General features: G+C 41.8%; 1 protein-coding gene and 1 non-coding gene across 6 annotated transcripts in view; one reads left to right on the forward strand and one right to left on the reverse strand.

Annotated features, from left to right (window-relative positions):
• The window catches only part of ADCY8 (adenylate cyclase 8), a 284,440-nt gene that overhangs the window by 88,956 nt on the left and 175,563 nt on the right, over nucleotides 1-19,921 (reverse strand). For 3 of the 5 annotated variants that reach the window (XM_058276038.1, XM_058276040.2, XM_058276039.2), the window contains exon 8: nucleotides 8,522-8,719. The exons of the other annotated variants lie outside the window; for them this stretch is intronic. In XM_058276038.1, the coding sequence (XP_058132021.1) occupies nucleotides 8,522-8,719 (198 nt within the window). The remainder of the gene's footprint in view (nucleotides 1-8,521; nucleotides 8,720-19,921) is intronic. 5 annotated transcript variants of the gene reach the window in all.
• Nucleotides 28-275, forward strand: LOC111765100 (small Cajal body-specific RNA 6). The gene has a single exon (XR_002797534.1). It is a non-coding gene; the product is annotated as a small Cajal body-specific RNA 6 (non-coding RNA).

The raw sequence follows: 19,921 nt of genomic DNA on the forward strand, positions 1-19,921 counted from the left end.
TTGGATTATGATTATTTTAATCTATAGGATTTTGGTTGATTCAGTAATTGGTCAAAATCTAGTGTAACTCTCTGGCCTTCTCTCTTCCATCAGGCTCCGTAATGTTGTGACAGGCAAAAGGGCAGCTGACACTCGCCAATGTCCCTGTCTGGTATTCCCTGGGGAGCGCAGGGAAAATGCCGTGGTTGGCATCCAACAGTTTAGTTACAAAGGCATTTGGGTAGGTGGGAGTGCTGGAATCTAGGGCTATGATCTGATGTTTTCAAGTTGAGAACTTTGATTGAAAAAACAAATCTAGTGTAACTAATTTGAATAATAAGAACCAAAGCTTAGTGCGGGGATGGCCACTATGTTACAGGCTCTACAAAGATGTTCTTATTATCACCAAAAAAATTTCTTTTACAGGTCAAGAAACTGAAGATTAGAATAATTGAGTAACCCAACCACAGCTTCAAAGATTGCAAGCAGGGAAATCACAGCGAAGAAAACAAAAGACTTACTGGATTATATTTAAATGCAAAAGAAGAGTGACCACAATCTTTGAAAGACTGAAAAGTTGTTTAAAAAATAAGAGTCCTATTTGAGTTGCACAAGATGAGACCTGGCCCCCTTCCAAGGAAGTGGGGCACGAGGAACTTGGATTCCGTTTTGTTCAATGAGAAAGTTGGACCCAGCAATCTCTGGGGATACTGCCTTTACATGCTTTTGAAAGGCATCTTCTGAAATGATGTCAGCACCGTGAGGATCAATGGCTTCCTTTGAGCTGCCACAAGGAAACTGAGAAACCCAAATCTCACCACATTTAGTTAAAGTCTGTTCCAGAATCTTTGTCCATAAAAGGATGATCAGGGGAGCTAGTTTGCAGAGGTGATGGGCAGAGCCTCCAAATTTCTATGTTCTGTTCCTGAGACAGCTCTAGAAAATCTTCCTGGATGTGGGGAGGAAAGCTATCATGGTCTCCTAGATTCTCTACTTTGACTCTGAGCCAAAAGGTGTCAACAAAATTCTTACATCTCTGTAGAGAATGCATCTGACTAAAGCAATAACCTGATGAACTGTGCAAACTACAACCATACTTTCTATTTTTAACTGAGTATATATGTGATATTATAAAATATTATAGGTGGAGGGGGTCATATTTGTCACTTTGGCCCAATACTTATTACTGCCAAGTTTGACTCAATAATATCTCTGAGTAGTGAACCATTAGCTTCTCCTGTTTGGATGTTTCCAGTGAAGAGGGAATCAACCCTTCATTTGGGGGCTCATTCCACCTTCAGATAATCTAGTCTGAAGGAAGATAATATTCTAGTACAACATCTTTCATTAGTACAAATTAATATGTTTGTTAAATTAATTAAAGAGCTCTGGCTGAATAATCTGCTCATTTTGAAAAAGTGAATGAAGCAATTTAACTTCTTTTATAGTCTTATACTTGTGCATTTTGTAGTGTAGCAATGGTCTAAAGCAAAGGTTCTTAAACTTTTTTGTCCCATGGACCCCTCTGCCAGTCAGGTGAAAACCACAGACCCCTTACTAAGTCCATTTTATACTGTGTATTATTTAATACATCACAACCTTACCGACACATCTTCACAAGAATAATGCTTTTTTGAATTTCAATTTGAGCTCATGAACCCCGTGTTAAGAACCCCTGGTCTAGAGCATACATTAAATTAGACCACTTTGATAAAGGGGATGAACTCAGTAAAAAAAAGCAGGGGATTACTTTTCAATAATTAACTTTTTTATTTTAAAAGAGACCATCTGATCTATATTGGTGTCCAGTATCCAATCAAATCATTATCAGGAACAATTCTGTAAGTAACAGGTAAGAGAAGGGCTCTCTTAATGACATATGTCTTTCTAAGTTACCTTACCTTTGAACAAAGTAGACTTCTTATGTTTAGTAGACTTACAAGGAGATATGCTAACATGTATCTGAGATGGACATCCTACAAGTGTGAGAGTAGGAGGATACCACCTCAGGGTGACAGAAGACTCTTAGGGGCAAAATGCTTTCCAATGGTACACCCTTCCTTGGTATATATTGTTTAATATGCATTTCCTCTTTTTTGGAGGAAATTTCTGGTTTTGCCTCTTTTTGCAATCATTCAGTCAGTCAATTTGGCAGGATTTGTCACAGAACTAATTCCCTAACTGATAGAAACAACAAAGCTCAGGGGTGTTTCAAGACTCATCATTTCTATTTCCTGCCCTAAAAGAGTAAGTGCTTTATGTGTTTACTTGTTCATTTATTTATTTTTTGCATTTGCAGAGGTAGGTAGAGTGATGGAGTTACCCCTGTTTAATCTATCTTTATCAAGGTTCTAATTTCTGCCTGGAACTTATGGTGGATGGTGTGTGTGTGTGTGTGTGTGTGTGTGTGTGTGTGTTTATGTGTTGGAGTTGGGGGGGATGAATAGATGGTGAGAGAAATTTTGATTGTTTTAGTTTTTTTCCCACATGTATTTGCCACATGCATAGGTGTTAGCCCCTCCTGGGCACTGTACTGGCCTCACACTCAACACATTCTACAATGAATAGAAAGCAAGCACCTAGGAAATTAGAATTTTGCAAGGAGTGTTAGGAATCATTAGTGTACTGGAGACAGAGTGACTTGGATTTTAAATCCAGTTGTGCTGGCCTTTACATGTATGGATCTTGGGAAAGTTGCTCAAATTCTCTGAGCCTGTCTTATCTGTCATATTGTAGAAGTACCTACATGAAAGTACTGCGATAGCAATTAAATTAAATGAAGTAACATGAAGAACTCTCAGGCTACAGCTTGATTTGGTAATAAGTGATTAACAAATATTAGCTCCCTTGGAACAGGGGTGCCTCCGTTGCAATTACTTGCAGCCTGGGAGATACTTTACAATTCTTATCTGCATTTTAAGTGCACAACTTCCCTTGTGAGGTGGCTATTTTCGTGCCCACTTTTAGGATAATAATTCAGTGTTCTATTGAGTGTAAGATCTAAGGGAGCCAAGCAAGTGTTCTGAGCAGAACCAGATGGATTTCCCAGCCATCCCAAGAAGCGTGGCCAGAAGAACGATTTTTGTAGGGGCATAAAGAGACCCACATGTGAATGATATCGAATCCTTGCCTCTCTTGTTTTCACAGAAAGAAAACCTCCATCTTTGGGGATAATCAAACACCAACAGGCCTTTGGAGAGGGCCCATCCTTCTCCTCTTATGTGGAAGATGTTGATAATAGGGAGCTTGGAACATTCAAATCCCTTAGAGAAAAGACAAGTGACTTTCAACTCACTGCAGGAAGGCAGGTGCCTGGGGCTTGTGCTCCAGTGACCTGGAGGCACTAATGGGAACGTCTCCTCCACTAAGGACTTCTTGGTTAGATTAAAGAAGCCAGGAACTCCCATCTCCTGGGATAAAAGACACTTAAAGATGGTCCCCTCCCACCATTTTTTAATGACGTAGCTTCTTTAAAATGGCTCCGGTGGAACTGTGAGATTTACTTGAAGCGAGGGTTCAGCCTCACCCAGGCTAGGCTTGGGATGACTCAGAACAAGGGAAAAGAAACTCTACCTTGTTTACTCAAACATTTATTTTTCATATGTATATAGTGTTACCTACTTCTCCCAACCACCTTAAGGGATAGATAGGATGGCTGTCATTATCACAGTGAAGTCAAGCACCTGGTCCTGGGTCATCCAGGCAGCAACTGGCAGGAACTGGGCTCAAGTCATCTTGACCTAGTGATCAAGTCTTTGTTCTTGCCCTCTGTCTTTTAACAAAGAAAAAACTCTTGAGAAATAAATAAGGCTTCTGCATGTGCGTGAGATGTCCATTAGAGTGATGCAAAACTAATAGTTTGTCAGTATCCACCAAAGATCAGTAAATTAATGAACCATCCTCGGGACCACTGGTTTCCAAAGTGGGATTTGAACAAAGGTCTCTTTCGCCCTGGAGTCTGAGCTCCTGGGGTCATTGTGAGTCTTACAGATACATTCCCTCTACTCTAAGACCACTGGACCTGACAGAAGACTGGGGTCCTGGTTGATATGATCTGATGTCTGAAGATTGGAGGCAGGTGATCTGCTCAGTCTCCTTGTGAAACCAAAAGAAAAGAAACTGAAAATTCAGGACAACAGACTGCTAGGATCAAAACACAGAAACCCCTGCAAAATCAGAACCTTGAGCGTGGGGTGATGGGCTAGAACCTGCAAGATGCCCAAGTGATCCTCAGGTTTGAAAGTCATTAGCCTAGGACAAAGAAGCTTTTTACTGCAGAAATTTTCCACAATTACAATGCAGCCTTCTCTCCAAAAAAAAAAAGTCTCAGAATTAAGCAGAAATATAATCAGCATAGAAAGACAGGAAGAATTCTCAGTGAGTTCTCTGATAGAATTTAACACTCATCACACTAAAATGCCCGTCTCAAAAGCATAAATACCCAAAGAACTGTGAGGTATAATAAAGACCCCCTAATCTTTATTATAGAAGAGGAAGTTGTCTTATTCTGAGGTTCCAACACTGGTTTGGGAACCACCAAGATTAATTTACAAATAAGTAATATGTTATTAGACTCTCCAAAGACACTGAAGGTTTTGGGTTGGCTTCTCTGGCCTGGAAACATCCATAATTGTAACTGCCTTCCCCATCCTAAGCTTCATTTGGAGCTTTTTCCTAGAAGAGAAAAGGGGACCAGATCCTGAGAAATACCATCTTCTTATAAGCGTTCTGAACATGGGCAGGCCCGAGACAAATGCTTCCATAATGGGTTAAGCTCCTCATTGTATAAAGAATACTCACAAATCCATGAGATAAAGGTGAACACCAGAAAAAAGATGGACAATTAGGACAAATGTGCAAGTCACAAAAGGAGACATATGAAGGCCAAAACATACCACACATGGAAAGGCATTCAACCCAGTAAGAATTTAAATGATAAAAATAAAAATGATAGGAAAACACTGTTTCTTATCAAATTGGCAATATCTTAAAGTCAGTAACTTGGGTTGCAGTGTATAGGCAATTTCAGGTTCCATATCAAGCATTTAAAAATGTGCATTCCCTTAGGGTTTTATCCTAAGGAAATAATTAATCTCAGATGCATGATTTAACTATGACATTGGCCACTGCAATGTAGTTTATAATGTACAATCGTGAAAAACTGAAAAAAGGCAAACATTCAAATTTGGGATATTGGTTAAATATTTAATGGTTAAGCTATGCAATGGAATGGTATGCAGTTACTAAAATTATTTTGTAAATGAATATTTAATAATGTGGTAAAAGAGTCAACATTTATCATTAAGCAAAGAATGCTTAACACTATGTTATAAAGTTCAATATACAAAATGGTGTCATTTCTATGAAAAATTGTGTAGATGAGTATATAGATTCGTGCCCATGAAAGAGTAGCATGGAAGATGCTGAAATGTTAACAGTGGTTATCCTGGGTTGAAAGATTTTAAGAGATTTCCTTTTCTTCTCTTTGCCTTATATGCTTGGTTAAACTTTTGTCAGTGAAAATGAACTCATTTTTATATGAAAATCATATATAAGAAAAACATTCCCAAATCATCAACTGTATTTGACAGTCATGTCATGTTTTCTACATGTCTTTACCATACTTCCAGCTTTTGCTTGCCCCTGAAATTTATAAGCTCCCTCAGTAAATATTTCACCTAACTAAAGGTCAGGAAATCCATTGTAGAGTAGTGGCATGAGAATAGGTTTTGGAGTCATAAGTACTGTATGTATTTCAGGAATTCTAAGATACACTCCTCCCCTTTCCCCCTCTCCTCCCCCCCACCCCATATATTTTAACGTCTCTGAAATCAGAATGCATCTTATTGTCAATAGAGTCTTAAAACCATTGGCCTGGATTCAACTTGGCTTCTTCTAGGTTGATTTGCAATTGCTTCTGCTGGTCACCAGAGGGCAATATCAACCTAAGACCACTTTAAATCAAATTCTCTGCCAAGGGTTTTTTTAGACTGCATTCAGAGCATGAATTCAGATGGCAATCCTATGCAGACACTCTTTTGGAGTTTAAATTCTCAGGGAGTTTTCCCCTCCTTCTAGCCAGTATCAGGGTGTAGACACTCAAGTTTCCACATTCTCCTGCCAGCCCTCTGGGAAGGGGAGGAGGGTGTTTTCTTTTAGATTCCCCATACTGGATGATTTTTCTTTCTTAGTGCTGTATAGAAATGGAGCATCTCACTGTTGATGGCCCCATAGAGTCAATAAAAGATGGTAGCTGGGTTTGGAGGTACACACGACTTCTACTTAGCCTCTTGGTGCCTTCGTTTTCTCTTTTACAGAGGGGATACTGATATTTCTGAGAGGATGCTATGCACGGAGGTACACTGACATTGGGCACAGGGTAGATACATGCCGATGCTGTTCTCTGACCCTAGAGTCTTATGGATTGCAAAGCCCTGTTTTATATTGCTGAGACTCAAGGACCCTTTTCCTACTCAGTTTCTCCCCCAAACCTCTGCCTTGTGCCTCTCACCCCATTTCAAGGTCAAAAATGGAGAAGATTGAGACAGCATGTGATGGTCCTCTTCATATGGAAGCTTGGAAGAGCAACCAGTCCTGGGGCTCCAGGGAGAGGCTGGGTAGTGAAGAGATTCCAAGTGGGGTCTGGGGGGCTCCACTCACAGCCCCTCTACTTACTGTTTGACATTGGGCAGGCTACGTCATCATTTCTCTGTTTCTCTTCTTCGTCAACCATAAGATGAGGATAACAATGGCATTACTTCCTATGGTTGTTTTTAGGTAATTTTTGTGAACACCTGAGAATAGTGCCTAGTACATAGTACATACCCAAGGGATGCTACTTATGCTTGTATTTTCTGCTCAGCAGTCACGCACCACCTAGAGAGGGGCTTGGCATGAGAGACCATAAGGAGTATCTCTGTGACCCAAGAGGAATTAACATTTTCTGACGTGCCTTACTCCCCACTGGATGAGGCAGAGCTAGAGGCTGGCCTATCAGTGGGCAAATCCCACCTGTCCACTCACAGTGCTGCCTTCTGCCCTCCCAGAAGAACCTCTTCCCCAGTCATAGAAATCAAGCAGAGACATACTTCACTCCCTGGGGGCCATTTCTGCTCCATCACCAGGTCCTGCAGATGAGATGCACATGCTCTTAAATAAAAGACACTAGAAATTGCCTGTAGTCTGCAGGTATTAGGTCATTAGTAAAGCAAGTAAATCTTCAATGAGAGTGAATAAGAGACACAAAGGTTTACAAAGGCAAATTGAGAAGATTCTTTCTAAGACCATCTTGCTCTTTCTTGCTCCTTCAAGATGGTAACCAGGAAAGAAAATGCATTTAATTTGGACCTTAAGCCCTTAATTATATTACCAGTAAGAAAAGGCCACCTGCTATTTTGTGGGTTGAGCAAGATGAAATGTTTCTTTTTCTTTTGTTAAACATGGACACAATACCTTGCAAACTGAGAACTATAGGTGAAGGTATTACTTTTGTGGTTTGCCATCTTCAGGTAGTTATCAAAGAAACTCACTGGGAATGGTGCATATGCACAGAAGCGTGAATTCCCCAAACCAAGGAAAGCAGCCTCTCCCAGACGGCTGAGCAAACTAACAAAAATTTGCTCACTGGAGCTTTACAGAGTGTTGGATCAAACTCCTGAAATGTATTTGCAATTTCCCTGCTGTTCTTGCCCAAGGCAGATGCTGAGTACCTCCTGTGCCCAGTCAAGGAAGGTCTCTCAGCTTCCATCAGTGCAAACCATTCCACCTTCCCGCTCCTTTTTACAGTTTGGAGCAGGGGGTGGGAGGGAGGGCATGGGAAAAGGTCATCATCAGGATCGTGGTGGCTGCCCGTTTTGAACACTTCATCTAATCAAGACCTTGCCCTGGAGCTTTTCATAATGACCTATGAGGGAGGCAGGATTATCATCCTCCTGCTACGGCAGGGAACTCCTGTTCTGAGAGATTGCCTCATTTTCCCAAGGTCACAGAGCAAGGAAGGTGCACAGCTGGAATTCAAACTTGGCTCTGCACCCACAACAAATCTTTTTACTTCTTAAGTCAGAAGCTCTGAGTTAAAAGACAGCTGGGGAAGTAGAAAAAATGTGTCTACAATCCAAGACGCTCTGATGTCAAGTCTTTGGGTGCCCTGATATAGTATGCTACAAGGGTTGCAATTGATGAGAATTCACCTGAAACAGAGGAAAACGTGTGCTAATATCACTCAGTTTAATAATCTCCCATAACCTCCAATTCCTTTGAGGCCCACTGAGTTAAAGGATTCTTTGTGCTTTTAATCACCTTTTCTTTAAAGAGCAAAGCAGAGGCTCTCTTTATCTGACCAGCATTCCCTTTCATGGCCTTTAGTCTACTCATGAATTACAAAGAGAAAAAGAAAAGACAATACCAAGCCAAACCAAACAAACAACAAACAAACAAACACACAAACAAACCAAAACCACAGACCCTGGATGCTCTCTAGTCCCATGAACATTGACAACAATTTTCTCCAGAAAAGAAAGCCACGATGAAGACCCAGCTCTACCTTGTGCTCCAGGCTGGAGTCTTTAAACATCAGTGAGAATGGCTTGATATGCTCTCTTCTCAATTTATCACCACTCCGCAAGTCGATGGTATGTTCTATTCTCTTGTTAATTTCCTCGGGCCCAGACTGGACATGCAAAGCTTGTGCAAGATGGTTTGGAAGCAGATTTATTGAATTTCTTGTTAGGGCAGCCAGAGTCTAGGGGGAAAGCACATGCAAACACAATAAACCTGCTAGTCCCCTTTGGATTAAAAAGAAATGCAATGTTTTTTTAGATCAAGTTGCATTGCAAACAGTAATAGCATTCCATGCAGTTGTATTCAGTGAAACCTACAGAAGTTCATAAGTTAGCAGTTGGTTCAGTGAAACATAACCTGACAAAATATCACATCAAGAGGGACACTGCCCTTTCCTCTATGTAGGTGCACTGAATTCCTTCTGGTGAGATATTTGGAGAATTGTAGGCTTAGAAATGTTCATGAAGACCTTTTCTCTAACCAGGCACATCCCTGGTATGGGAGAAAGGGTGCCAACACAAATAACTGAGAGTAAAATATATTCGAAAAGCCTTCAGAATGATCATCTTAATCGAGTAAATTCCACATTTTCATGTGGTCTTTCATTTAACAGTGGTGGAGAAACATGGGGACCCAAGGCTTGCATTTTATTTTTAGCATTTCTCATGAACAGAGCAGCCAAAGTGCCAGGATCTGCTCCCTAAACTTGATAAATATTGTTCCATTTATGCCTTGCACAAATAGGCTTTTCCCCTCATAGGCCATTATGTATCTATAACTTTATATGGATATATGGGCAAAATTTCCTTTAGGCAAAAACTGCAATTACAGCTTCCTGCCATTTTGCAGGGATAAACAACCCTAGGTGGGAAAAGGCATGGCCGCTGTGGTTGGTAATTGGCCATGGATATGTGGGTGCAGAAACAGCAGTGGCTTATAGGGATGTACCACCTCTCCTGGTGATTCAGTTGCCAGTGACAAGATCAACCCATGGACCTAACCAGCACCATGCTCACTCCAATTTAGACAACTTCTTTGGCAAAGCAAAGGGGGGTTGTTGCTGAAGGGGTACAGGGACTGGGAAGCTCATCCTCCCAAGAGATTTCCCCAGGGCAGGGGGGATAGGGGATGTAGAGTGTCTGCAGCACAGGGAAGTGAAGCATTCCTGCCTCTATAGGCACTCAGGGCATCTGTTCTTCTCTCCCCGCCTCCTTGGCTTGACCATGGCTAAGATCACAGGCTGAGATAAGATTACGGAGTCGTAGAAGGGCAGCATGCGAGAGCTGACCGAGATCTTGGGGTCCTCCTGTCTGGACCCTCCCTATACCCACGAGCCTCAGAGAGACTCACTCCAGAGCCATCAGCTCCTTGACTGCCAAGTCAAGGTCTCTAACTCCCCAGCCGGAGACAGAATCAGGAGCTTTGTCCTCTGTGGAGCCATCAACCACTCCTTCAGGATTCTTTCTATGGTATTGTCAGACCTTTCATTTTAGTCTTCAGGGAGATAGCGGATTTAACCTAAAGTCAAGGTCTTTAAAGAATTCGACTGGTCTATTTGCTCCAGGCTGATCTCCAGCCCCAGGATAAAGGATGGAGTTGCAGGCGCCAGCATGAGAAAGCAAAGTGTAAGTTCGAGGGCACCAAAACAGTTCCTCTCAGCTCTGAGCACCAAGGAGGCTACTACAGAGAAAACGATAGCCGTCAGGGGGAGGTGTGCAGGATGAGAGGAAAGGAGAAGGGCTGGAGCGGAGAGAAGGAAGTAGGATCAATGTTCTGGAAAATTGAATAGCAGGATCCATGTGGAGCCCAAAGGGCTGGGGCCGCTGAGATGAACGGTTCTCAGAGGAGCAGCTCAGGAAGCAGAGCAGGGCTGGACGCTCCGCCACTCTTTGTGTGGATTTGCTATGGATTTCTTGCGGAAATGCCTTCCACAGAGCTTAGAAAGGGACAAAGTTTGGTTTCCTGCTTTGGAAAGGAAGTAAAAATGGTGCTCAGTGCCCTTGTCTGTATCCATTCTGGTAAGGGGTGAAACAACTGGAGCTGAACTCAGTGACACTATCTACATTCGCTCACAGTGCAGGGTCTCCCCTGCCTCTCTCTGTGCAATTTTTATTTGCTTAAGTTTTCCTTCTTAGAACTAAATTGGGCCTATCCACTCTACTGGTCCCTCCTGCCCTCAGTGACCCTGGAAACTTTGGATTTCATAGAGCAGGGGAATTTCCAAAAAATATTTTTGGGAAGGATTTGTTGAAATCATAGCAGGAGCAGCAGAAATAATCACAGCCGCAATCTCTAATATGCCCATCCTATCGTGAAAGAAACCCCCCCAGTAAGAATGACATAACCTCAAGTAACTGACAATCCTTTGCATTGGATTAATTTAATTTAATGACTCACTCTCTACTTTGTCCTTCATTTTCTCATATTGTTGTGGATGGGTAAACACATCATCATCTGTGGGCTGGTGTTTCGGAAACTAGGGATAGAAGACATTGCTTCCCGGTAGCCTGGGCTTTAGAACAGATGTCTGTCCAGACATTTCTGCTCCCTGCCTGGCCACTTCTGTAGGGCAGAGATCAATAAAGTCTCCTCCTTTCTGAGTTCCCCTACCCCTCAGCCAATTCTATGGATTCTTTGTGTGCCTCCTGTTAAGGTGAGAGAAATTTGGAAGCACTGCTCTTCCTTTTATCATGGCCACAAGAGTACGGGCAAGGAGAGCCCCTTTCATCAACATGCCAATGACTGAGAGGAGGAGAATGCTTGTCCTGTCCAAGCAATTATTTTTATTCTTAGCTGAAGGCAGCAATGCCTGGTATTTTATGCAGGCAGACAATTCTCAGTGATCCTTTCTCTGATTACTTGTTCTGTCCATTACACGTGACAACCACACGTGCTGTTTGACCAGCAATCTCCTCGACACTCACCTCACAGTCAGGGCATATCTTCTCAAGGGAAGGGCAGCATCGACTTATGAAGTCAAGCAAGTTGGAATTAGGAAGGGGAATCATCTGCCTTCATTTAAACCCTGACACATTGCAAAGCATAAATGACTTATGTGATACTCCTTCCCCTCCATGGATAATGACCCTTAAGATGTGACCGTGTGCTCAGTCAGGGGCTAATGCTCCCAGGGCCAGAAACCTGTACCCCAATATCTTCACAGTGATTCATTTGCATGCAGTAGTGAGGAAATGTGCAACTTGTCTTATTATTTGCTTGTTTAGATTCATATAGGAGCAAGCTATTTTTAATAGACTATGACTTTCTCTTTTTAAAACGTGCAGCAGTCTAGGGTGAGCTAGATTGGGATCATGTTAAAAAATAGCATCAGCTTTCAAATATTATTCCAAACTTATATTGACCTCTAAACTGTTGAGGTTGTTCTTTCACATAAACAATTTAAGTAGTTGGCTAAATAGGAAAAACACATGGATGACATGGAAGGAAATGGGAAATGCCATGAGAGCAACTGAATATATATTCATTTATATATAACTGAATACATAGATTTGAATATATATTCCCATGAATAACTGAAATACATATTATATTTATACACAATAATAAAAATGCATATCTATTTACTTAGGCTGGTGTTTTTAGATATTTGGGAGGCCATGTAGGAGCAGTCCCTTGGAGAGAGATCAAACCCGGAGGCTGAATTGGTTTCTCATGTCTGAGTCTTTCCATGAAGACTTTGCAGCCCCTAGATTTTTCCTAAATGAGATCCATGTCCTTCTCAGGTATTTCAGAAATCTCTGCCTCAGAGGTACTTAAGATAGATTGAGTCCAAATGCAACTAGAGTCCCTACTAAATCCATATTTCTGAATGTAGGTCTCCCTGAGAGGCTGTGGTCTCTGATAAAAATTTTCTGGTGAGAATTTTTATCAGAGATTCTAGGGATCACTTTGCAAATTTGCTTTGCATGGGGTGAGGGAAGTCATGAATCCTCTTCATCTCAACACTTGCTTTACAATCTGGAGGGTTTTCTTTGGGAATTTTCTTTTCTCTATTCATCTACTGAAGACCTCCATCTCCTACAGGTCCTACTGCTTCATGGAGGGCCATAAACTTTGATACTCCTCAACCAGCTGGTCTCAGTGAGTAAGTTCTTCCCCAAAAGATTTCAGGCTAAAAGGTACTGTCTAAAAACATCTAGTTTTATTGCATCAAAAACATCTTAACTCTTACGGGTCACGTATTTCAGTCTCCAAACACCCTCTAAAGCATCCCTGTAGACATTTTAAATCAGTGCACATAGTTTAAGTGATGGAGTACTGGAGAACTCATCACTCTAGTTCATTACTAGAGCCTCCTAATTTATTCTGTTCCAAAAATGTGTTCCAAGGAATGCAAAAAATGGCAGGATGCTTTATTGCAAAATGGTTTTGTGGACCAATAAGTTTAGGAAATATGGATCTCTTCTTTGTTCACTTTTATCCCTCCCCATTAGAAAATACACTCCTCAAGAGAAGAGACCTTGTCTCTTTTGTTTACCCCCTTGTCCCCATGCCTAGGTCAATGTCTGACACTGAGTAGCCACTCAGAACATCTGTTGAATAAAAAAAATATTCTTATATCTTCTTATTGGCAGCTCACAGTACACATTACTGAAATAAGGGCATGTAATAGATCTGCAGCAATGAAACTTTTAATCTCGGCATTTTGCAAGCATTTTTGACCTCAAAACCCCCTTTTCTTTTTTTCTTTCCTGCATATTTCATGAGAAACAAAACCTTTCCCAGTAATGTGATGGTGGGGGGCTCTTTTCTTAAATTACCATGCATGAGCGTGGTTTGGTGAATTCGGATGGTTACTAGCCTCTCCCTTTCCCCCAGCCCTTGCTGCTTCTCTCCCTGCAAGCCATGTCTTCCAGGCCGATCACACCAAGGTTTGTTTGGCTCTCTACATTCCAGGCTCTTTCTAGGCCTGGACTCTGAGTTCATATACCTTGTTCGGCATCCTGTATCCCAGAGCCTCTGGGAGTCTGCTGTAAGGAAGCCCTCACATTCTCTTATCTCTGGCTGGTACAGGTGTGGTTCCTGGAACTGTAGCACAAAGTCCTAGAGACCAAATGTGGCATCTCACAAGACTGTAAACTACCAGGCCAACATGGAGCACATAAAACTCCCTTTTCTTGAATCACTTATCCACATTCCCTGGACTGCCATTTAAGAAACAGTGTTCTAAAGTTCTTTCCTGCTTCTGTTCACTACTTCTACCCATAGGACCTGTTTCTGACCTCTGAATAAAATCTATTTCCTCCATTCATTTAACAACATTTTAGGGTCCAAAGATTTCTTTCCCAGGCTAATAACTTCTATTTCCCCAATTGCTCCACACGTGGCATGGTTTCTACATATCTCACAAGTCTTCCAATCTTGTCCACATTCTGAGTACACTATTGCACAGAATCTGGCCCAATGCAAATGACATTCAACATTGTCCTGGAGCTCAGACACCTGACACAAACTGAATCTTTAAGAATTACTCTGTCCATTGTGTTTTATGCATTGGAACATGGACCTTCCAGGCTGTGTGTTCTCCTGTTACTTTAAAAACCAGTTCAGACATCACCTTCTCAAAGAAGCCTACTCTGAGTCTGTCCTTATTCTTAGCACAGAAATTATCATGATGATATTGTCTTATAGTGAGTCTGCTCTCCTTGAGGGCAGGCACTGTGTTTAGTCTGTAACCAAATCTCTAGCACCTGACATATTTAGTAGGTTCTTAGCAAGTATGTGTGGAATGAATGGATGGGTAGATGGATGGATGGGGGGGTGGATGAAAGATTATGTGGCTATATCAGAAGATTACACCTAAGGTCACCAAAATCCCCTTTATTTTACCACATTTTCCCCTCTGTGAATTCCAAATCAGAAAGATTCCAAACTGCATGCATTAAATAAAGATTGTCTTATTTACCCATGATTCAATCCAATGCAGGGTTTCTGATCAGCATGAGATAAAATGCATTGCCAGTAAGTCCACTCTAACCCATACTTTATTCCTCCATCCTGAGGAACCTGGGATGGTGATATCCACTCCACCTCTAAATCAAGAGGGGGCTTAGACCCCACATAGTTGATGGATGTGATTCTCCTACTTGGATTGTAGGCACTCTCGGTTCCCTGGTGTGGTGGTTGACCATCTTCACCTCCCTGTTAGCTGACCTGGATAATTCCAATGAACTGGAGAGTAGGAGTTGCAACTCTGCTGAGGCTCAGCGCCTAGCTGGGACATGGCCAGTCCAGAGATTAAAGTCTCCTGAGTATACACCAACCCCAGTGCCAACCACAGGTTCAGTAAAAGTGACAGAATCGGCAGGTGTAGAAAGGTCACATCTGAGTCCAACTCCATCACGACTCAGGATATTGCAGGGACAGATACTGGATGTTATATATCCTGCCATAACCCACTGAATATAGTGGGGGAGAGTATAAATTACAATGTAAATTATTGTCCATGCGGTGCAGCAGTGCTCCAAAATGTATTCACCAAATGCAATGAATGTGCCACAATGATGAAAGAGGTTGTTGATGTGGGAGGAGTGGGTGTGTGTGTGTGGGGGTATATGGCAATCTCTTATATTTTTTAATGTAACTTTTTTTGTGATCTATGTATCTTCTAAAAAAATACAATAAAAAAAAGATATCTACCCCTCCCCCCCAAAAAAAGGCATTACCATGCCAGTTGATATAACTCCAGCCATGAGCAAGAGTCTTGAAAGGCACCCATATGGGTGTCTGTGGGAGGTTTTATTTGGCTCTTTGGGATCCAGGTAATTCCACACGAACCCCCAGGGTGGGCTGCCAGGGCACCAGTGACCACAGACCGGAACGTACTAATCAGGATCCCTTTCTGGGCCCAACACCTGAACTAACTTTATGAGCCAGCTTCAAGGGCAACCCTGGAATCAGCAGAGAGAGACCTTCATCTTTTAGGTCCCTGGGAGAGTCTAGAGATTTGCTGTCGCTAGCTGGGACTCAGGTCCCACCGTGTGGCCTGGCTTATTATTGATTTGGGAAAGACCTGACCAGGATATGAAGTCTAGCTCCACGGGACAGCTCCATGGGACCTCCGTCTCCCATCCTGAGATGAGCCATCCTTTCCCAAAGGCTGGAGTCTGCAGAGAGATGCAGGCAGGGCCAACAGCTTCCTCAGTACCACCCAGACCACCCACCGTTCACCCCGGGAAAGCATTTGCCTGTGCTTCACCCGAGGCCTTTGGGCTCCATTTCAAGCTTATTGCCTACCACATTTGGGTTACGGAAAATAAGAGACATAAGCAGCAGAGTTTACCAGAATTTAAATCTCCCCTTCAGTTTCTATCCCACTCCCCGGGTCCCACAACTAGAGGCAAACGTGGCAATACAATGGCAGAAACAAACACCCACCCTGAATAAGAACCCCCAGGGGTACACATTCGAGCTATTTTCTTTCAGTATTTGCTAAATCCCTAGTCCAACCCCCAGAAAGGAAGGCGCCTACTTAAAAATTTTTTAAAAAAGCTATTTTTGTATTCTCTGTAAAAAATTGGCTTTGTGAGAAAGCTTAGAGGGGATCTAGTCTATGATGGTTTGCATGCAGGGCCTGAGGGAGAATGTAGGACTTTGAGAGAGGCACAGTTATTTTTTTTCTTAAATCTGGAAGTGGGGGAGCAGAGATTTCTCGGATGTGAGATGTAATATATTTTTTCTGGTGAGATTTTGCTAAGGCGCATGTGGGTAAAACAGTGAGTTGGGAGACCCTTGGGGAAATGTCCACACGGGGCTTCCCAGAAGTTGCCATGTAATGATTTTTCCTCCTTATGGGAATTGGATCCAGGCAAGCAGGCATATCGGTCAAGATTGCGGCAACTTTTCCTGTCTGTACTGAGAGAATATAGATAATCACATCCAAATTATCTGCCTGATGTTTTTCTTAGTTAGGGATATTTATGTTGTCATCATCTGTTTTCCAAACCAAGTAAAGGAACACTGAATGAGATTTTACCATGGGAGGAGAACTACAGGATTCTGCTATGGGAAGAGGTTAGAAAGAATTTGCATCATAGGCTCAAATCTTTTTCCCCAGGAAACCAAATAATAAGGATCAGAATGCCCACTCTGTGCTGAAACAATAGTTCAGAAATTACCAACAAGCCTGCTGTATGATTTTGGCAACCCAATCATGAGCAAACAATGTGAGTCTAGAGTTCAGGGCATTTAGGCAATCAGTGCTTCCCATCTTTAGGCAGAAATGGAAGTATCCAAATATTATCGAGGTGTTGCATTTGAAAGGGAATAAAGGAGTGAGGAATCCTTTGGTATTTGCCACCCTGTGACGTGAAACTTACTATCTTTAGGATTAAGAGAATAAAACATTGACAGGAGGCCCCCCTAGTTCTGGAGGATCCCATAGTTGGCAATTATGAGTTTGCTATTCATCTGAATCCTACAACCTCATTCTTGACCTTTCAACTAATACTGACAGGCTGGAGCATTAAGACAGCTTATTCACTTTTGGGTTTGGGTATCATCATTTTCAAGCACATACAAGGCTCTCTTCTGGTGTTCTTTGCCTGGCATTAAAGGCCTTGCCCCTTGCTTCAGTCCATCTTGCTGATGTGTCAACAAGGCTTGGGACTTAGGACATCCTGGTCTTAGGTCTCTTTGGATGAGGTGTGGGCAAATGATCAGCTGTGGCTAAACTTTCATTCTCACTCCTTACCCCCAATCCATGATTCCAGGTGACTGGCCAGGACTTTCCCACAATAAGAGGACTCAGAGCTCACAGAGAGAATCTCCAGCATTCTTCATATTTGTCCTTGAGCCCTGTTCCAAGGACTCCAGCCAGGTTAACCCTGGGCATGTGGGGTCTGACACTGAGTCTGTCCTGCCTCTGAAGCTGGCCTGGCTTGACCAACCCTTCCATTAGCTAAGATCAGATTCCTCACTTTGATACGAGCCTACGAGTTCTTCAGAGACAAGATCCTGATATTTGCTAGGAAAATATGAATGTGCCTGAGTCATTATACATGTGTTATTTTTTATCAAAAAGAGTTAAACTTCTACAGAATTGGCTGAAATAGACCTTGGCATGTCTGTTTAAATGAGGCCACCTTGAAGCCAAGTAATCTGAGGCAAGTTGTCAATTGAACTTTTAGCTTTTAAAAACTGTGTATGTAAGAATGTGTGCAACAGATATGCACACCCCAGTACTGACCTCATCTCAGGGTATGGGTGGGGTGGGTGACAGGAATGTGGTAAGGCCTAGGGATTAAGGCTGGGCTCCTGGTTCACATGTGACTTGTGACATGAGGAGAGAGAAGCTGAAACACCAGTGGTTTGCTTATAGAACCACAGAATGGATGTGAATCAAAGTGTCCCCAGCAATGGCATGCCTGGGTCAAATAGATCCTGTGGCTGGAGAGGTTGGAATCCCACACATCCATTATTCCCTTTGATCAAATGACCCTGGATGAGCCAAATGGGTAATTTCAACTCAGGAAATGAATAACCAAACATGTTTCAGGACCTAAGTTACACAATTTTATTGTGAACATCAAAAATGTTGTCTTTTCAAAATTATCTTGTGAGGAAGAAATGAGTGAGTATGTGTGTGTGGGGGGGTGGGGGTGTGTGCATATAAATGTGTTCTCTTAACAGAAATTTGGGGGAAATTGGAAAAAAAGTTTTCTAAATTTTTAGCTTTTTTAAGTTTCTGAAGTAACTCTTTTTACTTAGGAATATAAAAGATATTCCTCAGGATAGAGTCTAATTGTTATGTCTTCGGGACTTTGTGGTTTCCACTTGTGCCTAACCTAACTTTTCCATTGGGACTGTCTAATTTATTGAATGATTCTGGGCTGTTATTATCCCCATTAAATTTTTTGCATTAAATTACTTTAGAGTGGCCCTGCATTTAAGTTACTACTAAGGTCTGTGTCAAGGAGTGGGTAATGCCACATAAGATTTATACAAACCCTTAATATCGCATGGTATGAAGAGATCCTTTAGAGAGGTAGAGCTGATAAGAAGTCACAGAATGAGAAATGGTATCACCGCCAAATCTAGTGGTTCACAACCTGGAATTCACAATCATAGTTTGGGGGGCCTTGGGATATGAGAAGACCTTTTACAAAGTCCAGTCTGTATTGGACATCTGCCCACAATAAACCACTGCAATTCCTTTTCGACAGCAGGTGAATTAAAAATACATACATAAACAAATACCCAAGATGAGGCTGACCAGGCAAACAAAAATGTCAAGTATCTTTGCTTTAGGCTGGAATTAAATAACCTCAGAATGATAACACCCCTTTCCTGTGCAGTGGTGGATCACAACATATTCCAAAGGCACTTAAAAATGGGACTATAAATTCACTCACATCAAATGCAATTTTGTTTGCTAGGAAAATCCCTTATGCATTTGAAATGCATCAGGTCAAAACAGAAATGATATCCAGGGTGGCAGGAATGTGGGCACAATGCTGATGTAACCCAAAGAAGAAATTTTACAGAAGTATCTGAGCACAATCATTGGTAAACTTGACACCAAGATTAAGATAAAATAAATCTGAGTTTTTTTTTCAAATTAAGGAAATACATAAAGAAGTCATAAAGAAGTCTTATTTTTGTTCTTTCTCTTCCTACCTACCTTTACATATTTATAGTACCATATATTTGTTGGATAATTATCAGTTCCTCAGGCCATCATTTTATGATTTCCCAAGCAATTAGTCAATCTCTGCATAAAAGAAGAGTTCAACTAGTTTGTTTTTTACCTTTTAGCCAGTTATTAAGGATGGGGAATCACAGGCTGCATGTTATTTATTTGACGACTTAAATGCCCATTTTCAGACCTGCAATGCTATATGATCCACAAAGTGATCTCTACCTTTATCTCTTCTACCTTGTCTATGCCAGGAACTTCAGAGAAAGGAAGGATACTTAATCAAAGTTAATGGATCAAATTGCCTACTTAATCCACTCAATGCTCCCTGGGAAGTTTCATGCTCACTTGCCCTTCTGAACAGAGTGGAAAACCAGACCCCTCTAATGACTCTTCCTGGCTGAACACAGCTGCTGTCGTCAGAGTTGGGGTAAAGAATAGCCCCTGGAGCTGTGCTGTCAGAAGGAGCCACATTACTGGAAGAGTGCAGACTTATTTCAGGGAAATTTCCAAAGCCCTCTGTGTTCCCTATCCCAAAGCTGGCTGATGTCTTATCTAATGAGCATGAAAACTTAGTCTGATGTTAAAATGGTGAGAAATAAATTACCTGTGGAGAAATACGTGCCTGTGATTTCATACATACTAATACTGAATATGGACACTGGATATTCGACAGCTTATCACAGAAGCAGTAAATCCTGAAAACATACATCCAACTTGAAGGCC

This window comes from Dasypus novemcinctus, chromosome 14 (genome assembly GCF_030445035.2).
Source record: "Dasypus novemcinctus isolate mDasNov1 chromosome 14, mDasNov1.1.hap2, whole genome shotgun sequence".
Taxonomy (NCBI): Eukaryota; Metazoa; Chordata; class Mammalia; order Cingulata; family Dasypodidae; genus Dasypus; species Dasypus novemcinctus.